We start from the raw sequence: 13,078 nt of genomic DNA on the forward strand, positions 1-13,078 counted from the left end.
TCCTTTCTTAGCTGACTCTACAGGAGAAGAAATTTTTAGCTGCCGTACTTTAGAGGGACTGTTTTACTAGATGAGCACGTTACCCTTTGGCATGATTATATTTTCTAATTTTAACTGCTGGGTGACAGTACTCTAATAGAAGTAAGTTTTATTTTCTTGAGATCATAAAAATTAAAAAAGAATTATTGTGAAAGCCAGGCGTGGTGGCTCACGCCTGTAATCCTAGCACTTTGGGAGGCCGAGGTGGGTGGATCACGAGGTCAGGAGATCGAGACCATCCTGGCTAACACAGTGAAACCCCGTCTTTACTAAAAGTACAAAAAATTAGCTGGGCGTGGTGGCGGGGGCCTGTAGTCCCAGCTACTCGGGAGGCTGAGGCAGTAGAATGGCGTGAACCTGGGAGGCGGAGCTTGCAGTGAGCCAAGATTGCGCCACTGCACTCTAGCCTGGGCGACACAGTGAGACTCCGTCTCAGGAAAAAAAAAAAAAAAGAATTATTGTGAAAAATAACGTATGGATGGTAGAAAAGAAATTATGTGAAATAGTATATTTTTACAGCTGACTGTATCAGTAGTTCTCTTCTTCTTTTGCAGGTTTCCAAGCAACAATCAGTGCTCCACACATGGTAAGTTAAGTTTGTTCACTTGGTTACAAATGGATTACATTTTTCTCTATAATCATTTTCTTTAGTAAAAAAGGTTTAAAGAAAGTTTTAAATTTTTAGTTGTATCAATTTATCATCTATGAGTTATGTGAATTGGTAATGAACATCATTTTCTTTTTTGAACATCTTATTCTTAATACAGGGTCTGTAGAAGGAGTTTTGTTTTGGTTTTTGAGATGGAGTCTCGCTCTGTCGCCCAGGCTAGAGTGCAGTGGCACAATCTCGGCTCACTGCAACCTCCCACTTCCGGGTTCATGCCATTCTCCTGCCTCAGCATCCCCAGGAGCTGGGACTACAGGTGCCCGCCACGATGCCCGGCTAATTTTTTATATTTTTAGTAGAGACGGGGTTTCACGGTCTTAGCCAGGATGGTCTCGATCTCCTGACCTCGTGATCCGCCTGCCTCGGCCTCCCAAAGTGCTGGGATTACAGGCGTGAGCCACCGTGCTTGGCCCAGAAGGAGCTTTTTAAGGTAGAAACTGGCATATTAAAGTTTTTGGTGGTTGTCAGTATCTGTGACATGTAAAAATTGAACATAAAAGGTTATTTAGTAGACAATTAATGGAGATAATATTTTAAATAGTATAATGGACATTTTATAGAAATCTCAAGTTGAATATTATTTCACATTTTATGTGGAAAATTCATTAGGGAGTGGTTAAGTATAAGAGCCATTCAGCTGCATAGCTCCTTGAGAAGGACTTACTTTGAGTGATCTAGCAGTTTTAATCTGTTGGGAATTTTCTTGGGTTTTATTTTATTTTATTTTATTTTTTTTGAGACAACTTCTTACCTTGTCACCCAGGCTGGAATGCAGTGGTATGATCATCGCAGCTCACTGCAGCCTTGACTCCTGGGCTCATGCAGTCCTCCCACCTCAGCCTCCTAAAGTGCTAGGATTACAGGCATGAGCCACTGTGCCCAACCTTTTCTTAGGGTTTAAATGTCAGTATTTGAATGAGTACTCTTGTTTTATTTTGTAGGAAAGAACAATAGCTTTTCTTTTCTTTTTTTTTTTTTTTTCGAGATGGAGTCTCACACTGTTGCCCAGGCTGGTGTGCAGCAGCGCGATCTTGGCTTGCTGCAACCTCCGCCTCCTGGGTTCAAGTGATTCTCCTCCCTCAGCCTCCTGAGTAACTAGCATTACAGGTGCCCGCCACCACACTCAGCTTATTTTTTGTATTTTTAGTAGAGATGGGGCTTCACTGTGTTGGCCAGGCTGGTCTTGAACTCCTGACCTTGTGATCCACCCGCCTCAGCCTCCCAAAGTGCTGGGATTATAGGTGTGAGCCACTGGGCCCAGCCTTTTTTTTTTTTTTTTGAGACGGAGTTTCGTTCTTGTGCCCAGGCTGGAGTGCAATGTTGTCATCTCTGCTCACTGCAACCTCCACCTCCTAGGTTCAAGTAATTCTCTTGCCTCAGCCTCCCTAGTAGCTGGGATTACAGGCACCCGCCACCACGCCTGGCTAACTTTTTTTTTTTTTTTTTTTTGAGACGGACTCTCACCTGTGGCCCAGGCTGGAGTGCAGTGGCGCCATCTTGGCTCACTGCAAGCTCCGCCTCCTGGGTTCACGCCATTCTCCTGCCTCGCCTCCTGAGTAGCTGGGACTACAGGTGCCCGCCACCATGCCCCGCTAGTTTTTTGTATTTTTTGGTAGAGACGGGGTTTCACCATGTTAGCCAGGATGGTCTCGATCTCCTGACCTTGTGATCCGCCCACCTCGGCCTCCCAAAGTGCTGGGATTACAGGCGTGAGCCACCCCGCCCAGCCTTAACTTTTTGTATTTTTAGTAGAGACAGGGTTTCACCTTGTTGGCCAGGCTGGTTTTGAACTCCTGACCTCAGGTGATCCACTCGCCTTTGCCTCCCAAAATGCTGGGATTATAGGCATGAGCCACTGCGCCTGGCCAGAACAATAACTTTTCTGATTCTCTGCAAGTATTTGGGGTTGGAGAAGCTCTTATTTAAACTTAATACTAAAATAAATTCTATATGTATTTATAGCAAATTGATAATTATACTAGAAGAAAAAAGCAGACATTTATAAAAATTGAATAGTAATGTCTTTTTGAAACATGACAGAAAACACAGAAGCTGTTAAAAAAACCTGATACATTTTGAAACTTACATATCTAGGATTTTTGCGGAGAAAAAATGTTATAAGCAAAAATTAAAGAGGAAAAATTGGCTGTGTGTGGTGGCTCACACCTGTGTAATCTCAACACTTCGGGAGGCCGAGGCAGGAATATCGCTTGAAGCCAGGAGTTTGAGACCAGCCTGGGCAACAAAGCAAGACTCTGTCTCTACAAAAAATTTTAAAAATTAGTTGGGTGTGGTGGCAATGTTCCTGTAGTCCTAGCTACAAGGGAGGCCAAGGCAGAAGGATTGTCTGAGTCCAGGAGTTTGAGGCTGCAGTGAGCCATGATTGTGCTACTGCACTCCAGCCTGGTTGACAGAGACCCTCATCTCAATAATAATAATTAACGATTGAGGGAAATATTGTAATACATATGACAGCAAGGGAAAATTTCAATATGTAGACATGTATGCATACATTTGTGTTTGTGTGTATCCTGTTAATAAGTAAAAGACCAGTAAGCCCAAAAGAAAATGTGTAAAGGACAGGACTGATAGTTCATTGTGGCCGGGCGTGGTGGCTCACATCTGTAATCCCAGCACTTTGGGAGGCCAAAGTGGGCGAATCACTAGAGGTTGGGAGTTTGAGACCAGCCTCACTAACATGGAGAAACCCTGTCTCTAGTAAAAATACAAAATTAGCTGGGCGTGGTGGCGCATGCCTGTAATCCCAGCTACTTGGGAGGCTGAGGCAGGAGAATCGCTTGAACCCGGGAGGCAGAGGTTGTGTTGAGCTGAAATTGCGCCATTGCCCTCCAGCCTGGGCAGCAAGAGTGAAACTCTGTCTCAAAAAAGAAAAGGCTAAGATAGTTCATTGAACAGAAATAAAAATGACATTGACATTTAAACAAATGAAAAGATGTCATCTTCACGTATTTAAATTTTTTTTTTTTTGAGGCAGAGTCTTGCTCTGTTGCCCAGGCTGGAGTGCAGTGGCGTGACCTCGGCTTACTGCAAGCTGTGCCTCCTGGGTTCACGCCATTCTCCTGCCTCAGCCTCCCGAGTAGCTGTTTGAGACGGAGTCTCGCTCTGTGGCCCAGGCTGGAGTGCAGTGGCGTGACCTCGGCTTACTGCAACCTCCGCCCCCTGGATTCAAGCAATTCGCGTGCCTTACTCAGCCTTCCTCGTAGCTGGGATTACAGGTGTGCACTACCATGCCCGGCTAATTTTTGTATTTTTAGTAGAGATGGGGTTTCGCCATGTTGGCCAGGCTTGTCTCCTGACCTAACCTCCTGACCTCAAGTGATCTCCTGACCTCAAGTGATCCACCCGCCTTGGCCTCCCAGAGTGCTGGGATTACAGGTGTGAGCCACTGTGCCTGGCCATTAAAATTTTTTTTTGTAGAGACAGGGCCTCACTTTGTTACCCCAGGTTGGTCGTGAACTCCTGGGCTTTAGTGATCCTCTTGCTTTGGCCTTCTAAAATGCTGGATTACAGGCATAAGCCACCATGCCCAGCCTCATCTTCACTTATACTTAGTAAATTGCAAATTAGCACTATAATGAGGTACCAGTTTTCACCTGTCAGATTGTTAGAGATTTAAAAACTTGATACTTTGTATTGGAAATGGAAAACTGGCAGTCACATACTTTTTTTGTGTGGGAGAGTACATTGAATGTTTTTGGAAGACAATTTGGCAGTATGTATCAAAATGTGAAATAAATATAACTTAGATTTCCCAGTTTTATTTCAAGATATTTATCCCATAATATATACATGAGTGCAGAGTGACTTAACTAAAGTTATTTATTGACATCTTATTTATTATAATTACAAAAAGCAATGTCCACAAATGGTGGATGGTTAATAAATTACAGTACAGATGCTCCTTGACTTACATGGGGGTATGTCCTGATAAACCCATCATAAGTTGAAAATACTGTAACTCTAAAATGCATTTAATATACTTAGCCTACCAAACTTCATAGCTTAGCCTTGCCTACCTTAAATGTGCTCAGAACACTTACGTTAGCCTACAGTTGGGCAAAATCAACTAACACAAAGTCTGTTTTATAATAAAATGGTGAATATCACATGTAATTTATTGAATATTGTACTGGAAGTGGAAAATAGAATGCATGTATGGGTACTTGAAGTACAATTTGTACAGAACGTGTATAATTTTTACATCATCGTAAAGTCGAGAAATCATATGTTGAACCACTGTTAAGTCAGGGACCATCTTAACCTCCATGTTGTGGAGTATTGTGAAACTGTTAAATGAAAGAACTCTGCAAGTACAAATATGACAAAGTCTTCAAGAAATACAGTATAATACTTACAGGTGGTTTTTTGGGTGGGAAAAATAAGAATGAAACAGTATAAAAGTTGAGTCCCAAAGGGTATTTAGAATATTCTGTAATGTATGAAAATCACATATGCACACATACATGCACACATATGTTTTTCTTTGGGAATGAAAACTAAAAATAATTTCTTCTAAGATAGGGAATTAGCTTATTTAGGATATATGGGTGGAATTGAGATCTGATTTTCACTCTATGTCCTTGATCTGTTATCAATTCCTTCCGTCCTTTCTTTCTTTCTTTGCTTTCTTTGACTTTCTTTCTTTGTCCTTTCTTTCTCTTTCTTTCTTTTTCTCCTTCCTTCCTTCCTTCCTTCTTTCTTTCTTTTCTTCTTCTTTTTTTTTTTTCCGCAAAGTCTCACTCTGTTGCCCAGGCTGGAGTGCAGTGGGGTGATCTTGGCTTACTGCAACCTCTGCCTCCCGGATTCAAGTGATTCTCCTGCCTCAGCCTCTCAGATAGCTGGGATTACAGATGTACACCACCACGCCTGGCTAATTTTTGTATTTTTAGTAGAGACAGGGTTTCGTCACGTTGGCCAGGCTGGTCTTGAACTCCTGGCCTCAAGTGATCTGCCTGACTCGGCCTCCCAAAGTGCTGGGATTACAAGCTTGAGCCACTGTATCTGGCGTGTTATCAATTTCTTTATTCCTTTTGCTTAATTTTTTTTAACATTTTAATTTATTATTATTATTATTTTTGAGATGGAGTCTCTCTCTGTCGCCCTGGCTGGAGTGCAGTGGCACAGTCTCAGCTTAGTGAAACTTTTGCCTCCCAGGTTCAAGCAGTTCTCCTGCTTCAGCCTCCTGAGTAGCTAGGATTACAAGTGTGCACCACCACACCCGGCTAATTTTTGTATTTTTAGTAGAGATGGGATTTCACCGTGTTGGCCAGGCTGGTCTCAAACTCCTGACCTCAAGCGATCCACCCTCCTTGGCCTCTCAAAGTGCTGGGATTACAGGCCTGAGCCACTGCGTCTAGCCCTTAATTTTTTAGTTTTTGTTTTTTTTGAGACAGGGTGTTGCTTTGTTGCCCAGGCTGGAGTACAGAAGCATGATGATGGCCCACTGCAGCCGAGACCTGCTGAGCTTAAAAGATCCTCCCACCTTAGCCTCCTGAGTAGCTGGGACTGTAGGCACATACCATCACCCTTTACTTTTTAAAAACATTTTCTGTAGAGATGAGGACTCACTGTGTTGCCCAAGCTAGTTCTGAACCCTGGAGCTCAAGCAATCCTCCCACCTCAGCCTCCCAAAGTGTTAGCATTACAGGCGTGAGCCACTGGGCCTGGCTTTCTTTTTTCTTTAAACCATAGATTAGGAATGACTTTTTTGTATATTACCTATTCAATAAGTGATTAAAAAGAAAAGTTATAGTCTTAAGATAATCTGCAAACAGTTTGAACTACTACTGAAGGGGGAATTAATGAATTTTATAAGTATAATGGTAGAAAAATTTATTCTTTTTCTTGAAGGTAGAACATAATATAGCCCCACCCCACCCCCCCACTCTGGTGCGGGGCCGGGTTGAGAGAGAATATTAACTGCTTATCCCTCCTCTGTGCGCAGAGAGGCTTATCTGTGTTCCATCGTTTTAAATTCCTTGAGGCACAGCGAGTTCTTGCTTCCCTCCCTAGCTCGGCTGTAAAGTCACAAAGTTGATAAGCAGTTGCTACAAAAGCATGTATTCCCAAGGATGTAAAACATATGGTGTAACAATGTAAAAGAGTAATTAACTGCCTTTGATCTCGCTTCTGCAAGTACCCTTCCTGCAGCACGTAACTCCCTAACTCCCGCCACAAACTGCTTTAAAGGTGATTGATCCCTTTGTTCAGGGATCAGACTTTCTGGACCCTAGTCCGACTGAGCCAGTGATCACCTTAATAATTAGACACTCTACTGAACTGTGCTCAGTCTCTCCCGTCACTGATTTGTCCCACAACACTACCTAAATGAAAGATTTATACAGAAGCATGAATGTGACTGGGCGGGGTGGCTCACGCCTGTAACCCTAGCATTATGGGAGGCCGAGGCAGGTGGGTCACCTGAGGTCAGGAGTTTGAGACCAGCCTGGCCAACATGGCAATATCCTGTCTCTACTAAAAATACAAAAATTAGCCACGTGTGGTGGCAGGCGCCTATAATCCCAGCTACTCAGGAGGCTGAGACAAGAGAATCACTTGGACCTGGGGAGGGTGCAGGTTGCAGTGAGCCAAGATCGCACCACTTCACTCCAGCCTGGGCAAAAGATCAAAACTCTGACTCAAAAAAAAAAAATGAAGTATGAATGCTAAAAGTCATTTTGGAGAACCAGTATCTAGCATGGTTGGGAAATTGACTGGAGTGGTATGCTTTCAGGTATTAAGGGAAATACTTTGTGATTTTTTTCTTTCCCCTGAAGTTTGGTCTGGGTGTCCAGTTCATTGCTGAACAAAGCATAGCAGTTACTTCATGGCAAAAGATGCATTTTAAAACAACAATACAAAACAGCTTTATTAAGATACAATTCTTGGCTAGGCACAGTACCTTGAGCCTGTAATCCCAGCACTTTGGGAGGCCGAGGCCAGAGGATCACTTGAGCCCAGGAGTTTGAGACCAGCCTGGGCAACATGGTGAGATCCCATCTCTACAAAAAATAAAAAACATTTAGCTGGGTGTGATAGTACGTGCCTGTGGTCCCAGCTATTCTGCAGACTGAGGTGGAAGGATTGCTTGAGCCTGGGAGATGGAGGCTGCAGTGAGTCATGATCACACCACTACGCTCCTGCCTGAGTGACAGATCAAGACCCTGCCTCAGAAAAAAAAAAAAGATATAATTCTTATACTGTAGAATTCATCCCTTTAAAGTGTAGAATTCTGCAGTTTTTAGTTTATTCAGAGTTACACAAACATCAGCACCCTCTAATATGAGGTTTTCATCACTGCAGAAAGAAACCTTCCTTATACCCATTAGCAGTCAGGTCCCAACCCCTGCTCTGCTCAGGTCCTGGCAACGACTAATCTATTATTTGTTTCTATAGATTTGCCTATTCTAGACATTTCATAGAAATAGAATCATATAATATATTGCCTTTTATGACTGACTTTTTAAATTTAGCATAATGTTTTCAAGATTTATCCCTGTTGTAGTGTGAATCAGTACTTCTCTCCTTTTTATGACTGAATAATATCTGATTGTATGGATATACAACATTTATCTATTAACTGTTGAGGGACATTTGGATTGTTTCCAGTGTTTGGCTATTCTAAATAATGCTGCCGTGAACATTTGTGTACACATTTTTGTGTGTTTTCATTTCTCTCGAGTATTTACCTAGGAGTGGCATTACCAGATCATATATGAAAACTCTATGTTTAACATTTCGTGGAACGGCCAAACCGTTTTTCAAAGCAGCTGCACCATTTTACAGTCCCACTAGCAATGTATGAGGGTTCCAGTTTCTCTGCTTCCTTGTTAACATTTGTTATTTTCTTTTTTTAAAAGAATTTTATCCATCCTAGTGACTATGAAGTGGTGTGTCATTGTGGTTTTGATTTGCATTTCCCTAATGATGAATGATGTTGAGCGTCTCTTCATGTGCGTTTTGGCCATTTCTGTATCTTCTTTGGAGAAACATTTATTCAGTCTCTTACCCCTTTCTTGTTTTTTGTTTGTTTGTTTGTTTGTTTAGATAATTAAAACTTTTTTTTTTTTTCTGAGACAGAGTCTCACTCTGTCACCCGGGCTGGAGTGCAGTGGTGCCATCTCAGCTCACTGCAACCTCCGCCTCCCAGGTTCAAGCAATTCTCCTGCCTCAGCCTCCTGAGTAGGTAGGATTACAGGCATGTACCACCACACCTGGCTAATTTTTGTATTTTTAGTAGAGACAAGGTTTCACCGTGTTGGCCAGGCTGGTCTTGAACTCCTGACCTCGTGATCCACCCACCTCAGCCTCCCAAAGTGTTGGGATTACAGGCATGGGCCACGGCGCCCGGCCAAAAAAATTTTTTTAAAGACAGGGTCTTGCTATGTCGCCCAGGCTGGTCTCAAACTCCTGAGCTCAAACAGTCCTCCTGCCTGTGCCTCTCAAAGTGCTGGGATTACAAGCACGAGCCACCATACCTGGCCTCTTGACCATTTCTTAATTGGGTTGTCTTTTCATTGTTAAAACTATATTTTATATAAATGCATTAAAATTTTTAATTGTGTTAAAATACACATAACATAAAATTTACCATCTTAACCATTTTAAGTGTACCATTTAGTAGTGTTAAGTACATTTACATTGTTATGCAATCAGTCTTCAGAACACTTTTCATCTTGCAAAACTAACACTCTATACTCATTCAATAACAATTTCCCACTTTTCTCATTCTTTCTTTACCTCAGCCCCTGGCAACCACCATTCTATTTTCTGTTTCTATGAATTTGGTTCCTCTAGGTACGTCATATAAGTGGAATCATAAAGTGTTTGTCTTTTTGTGACTGGCTTATTTCACTTAGCATATGTCATAGCTTATGTCAGAATTTTCTCCCAAAACTGATGCATTTTTAATTACTTATATTTTCTGAGCTATCTATGACTGTTAATAAGGAAAACTTGTGTATCTATGTATGTATATAGTCACATGAAACATCTATATGAATGTTTATATATATGCACATAACAGTAAGCATACAGTGCAAGATGTGAATAGGGTAAAATATTTTTAATTGTATTATATGAACAAGCAGTTGTGATCTTGAATCATTTATTGCATAAATCTTAGCAGTATTATAAGACAAGCAGAAAGTGAGGATGCAAAGAGAAATGACATCTACATCTAATGAACCTTAAAATCACAAGCTTGGAATTAACTATAATCCTGGAATATTTTCCAAACCTGTAAAGAAAAATGTGATGCGTGCAGTGGTGAAGAGATTAAAGGCAATCTGTTAAAATGGTATCCTGGTAGCAGTGAGCACACCTGGCATCCAGGTTTGGGATCCTGAATACCACTGCTTACTAAAAGAGTCGAGTGCTCCTTGGAGTAGTGACTGACATCTGTCAAGTGAGGAAGTACTCAAAGGCTGAGGAGGTAATGTCAGAAGGACATACGAGCAGATTTGAAGAGGCTCCCAAAGGCCAAATTGGAGAGAATTTGAGAATCAACAAGAATAATGATGGTAACAGATTATAGCACAGTGAATTGAAAAACAAAAATTCGTGAGTCTATGGAGACTTAAAAAAAAAACAAAAAGAGCAAGACAGGGAAAAAAGTGAAAATGATTTTTTTCAGAAAAACAGAAGAATGTTAATGAATAAATGTGGAAGGAATAATGAAATTTTAAAAATCAGTATTTTGGCTGGGTGCAGTGGCTGATGCCTGTAATCTCAGCACTTCAGGAGGCCGAGCGGGCAGATCCCTTGAGCCCAGGAGTTCAAGACCACCCTGGTCAACAAAGCAAGACCCTGACTCTACAAAAATAAAAATAAAGATCACTGTTTTGTTATCATCAATTAATGAATTAGGCAAAGATTATTAATGAATCTAAAACCATTAGGAGGAAGATTGTTGGAGAACAAAAATACTCATGTAGTCTCAAATTAGTACTCCACATATTATTATTATTATTTTTCAAGTCATAGTCTTGCTGTGTCACCCAGGCTGGATGCAGTGGCGTGATCTCGGCTCACTGCAACCTCCGCCTTCTGGGTTAAAGCAAGTCTTCTGCCTCAGCCTCCCAAATAGCTGGGATTACAGGCATGCACCACCATGCCTGGATAATTTCTGTAGTTTTAGTAGAGACGGGGTTTCACCATGTTAGCCAGCCTGGTCTCGAACTCCTGACCTCGTGATCTGCCCACCTCAGCCTCCCAAAGTGCTGGGATAAGAGGCATAAGCCACCACACCCGGCCCACATGTTATTAATTATAAAGAAAAAAATATGCCTTGAAAGTAGAGTGATCTATTGGTGACCACATTTACTGAGTGGTTGAGGTTGACATGTCCAGTGGTGTGGTGGTCCAATATTATATACTTCTTAATGTGATGCTCTTAGGGAGTTGCATAGCAAGACTTGCGTGTGTTCTTGCTAGACGTCTTTGATCTGAATCTAACCCTGAGGAAGCAGACACATCTAGAATGTGGTGCATTATGTGTGGGACAACTGGACAGGACTCTTTTTTTTTCTCCCCCCTGAGACAGTGTCTTGCTCTGTTGCCCAGGCTGGAGTGCAAAGATCATAGCTCACTATAACCTCAAGCTCTTCAGCTCCAGTGATCTTCCTGCCTCTGCCTCCCAAGGAGCTGGGACTATAGGCATGTGCCATGACCCACACTCAGATAATTTTTAACTTTTTTGTAGACATACGGTCTCAACTGTGTTATCCAGGCTTATTTCAAACTCCTGGTCTCAAGTTATCCTTCCACTTTGGCCTTTCAAAGCACTCGGATTATAGGTATAAGTCACCATGCCTTGCCAGGACTCCTTAAATGAGTCAGTGTCCTGAAGAACAGAGCAAAGTGGTAGGTGGAGGGAGATAATTGGGGGAACATTCTAGATTGGCAAATGTAATGCATGAACCTTGAATATATTGGGGGAAAAAAACAGCCATTTAACACATATTTGTGTGTTACCCCTAAAAGGGTTCTGTGGAACATTAAGGACTTTCTGGTTTGAAAGTTTGAAATGTCTTGGATTATGTGAGGCTGTATCTATTCAAGGCCTTCTCTCCATATATAAGTTGGGGGAAAAGATAGCTTTAACTTTTTAAAAATTCTTTTTTTAAGCTCCCAAGTGCTTGGAAACCTTAGCTTTAAATAAAAACACAACTTCTTATTATGGAAAATTATGGAAGAGTTCCAGTACCATATATACAAATAAAATAGTATAATGAACCTATAAATCACCCAGCTTTAATAATGACCAACAATTTACTAATCTTGTTTTATTTAACTCTCTCTTTCTCTCTTTTTTTTTTTTTTTTTTTTTGAGGCAGAGTCATGCTCTGTGGCCCAGGCTGGAATGTAGTAGTGCAATCTCAGCTCACTGCGGCCTGCTGTGCTCAAATCATCCTCTCACCTCAGCCTCTCGAGTAGCTGGGACTACAGGTGTGCACCACCACATCCACCTCATTTTTGTATTTTTGTAGAGATGGGTTATCGCTGTGTTGCCCAGGCTGGTCTTGAACTCCTGAACTTAAGCGATCCACCCACCTCGGCCTCCCGAAGACTGGGATTACAGGCTGTGAACCACTGCTCCTAGTGTAACTCTCTCTTTTGCTGAAGTATTTTAAAGCAAATCCCAAACATACATACTATTATTTCATCCCTGGATACTTTATTATAAATCTCAATGACTTTAAAAATAAACTACAATGTCATTATCATACCTAACAATGTTCCTTAATATCTTATGTCTACTCCATGTTCAAAGTTTGCCAGGTGCTTAAAAATTTTTATAGTTAATTCGCTTAAATCAGTATCCACACAGAGTCTATACATTGCATATTTTTGGTCTTGTTTCAGTTTTTTAAAGTATCTTTTAATTTTTAAAGAAAGACCCCTTTCTTTTTTTAAATGCCCTTTGTTTATTGACAAAACTAGTTCATTTGTTATATAGAATTTCCCATATTCTGAATTTGGTTAATTGTTTCCTGGTGGTGGTTGACTTATTCTTAAAACTTTTGTTTTTCAGGAACACTTCCTAATGGTCCTTCCTGTTGCATCATATCAGGAGGTCCATAACGTCTGGTCATCCACTTTTAGTGATTGGAATTAGTAGTTGTTAATTTTTTTTAATTGTTCCATGGAATAGGGCATTTTCGTTCTATCTTTCTCTTTGGCATTGGCTGTTTTCATTGATAAAATAGTTTTAATTTTTTTTTTTGAGATGGAATCTTGCTCTGTCACCCAGGCTGGAGTGCAGTGGCGCCATCTTGGCTCAGTGCAACATCCACCTCCCGGGTTCAAGCGATTCTCCTGCTTCAGCTTCCCAGTAGCTGGGATTACAGC

At 41.4% G+C, this 13,078-nt stretch overlaps 1 protein-coding gene across 6 annotated transcripts in view; it reads left to right on the top strand.

The window, feature by feature from the left end:
- Positions 1 to 13,078, top strand: part of PCMT1 (protein-L-isoaspartate (D-aspartate) O-methyltransferase) — a 58,489-nt gene that overhangs the window by 22,365 nt on the left and 23,046 nt on the right. For all 6 annotated transcript variants that reach the window (XR_010157790.1, XM_063812672.1, XM_001173392.4 and 3 more), the window contains exon 3: positions 594 to 625. Coding sequence is in view for 5 of the 6 variants with exons in the window: in XM_063812672.1 (XP_063668742.1) it covers positions 594 to 625 (32 nt within the window). In the remaining variant the exon portion in view is untranslated. The remainder of the gene's footprint in view (positions 1 to 593; positions 626 to 13,078) is intronic.

This window comes from Pan troglodytes, chromosome 5 (genome assembly GCF_028858775.2).
Source record: "Pan troglodytes isolate AG18354 chromosome 5, NHGRI_mPanTro3-v2.0_pri, whole genome shotgun sequence".
NCBI lineage: Eukaryota > Metazoa > Chordata > Mammalia > Primates > Hominidae > Pan > Pan troglodytes.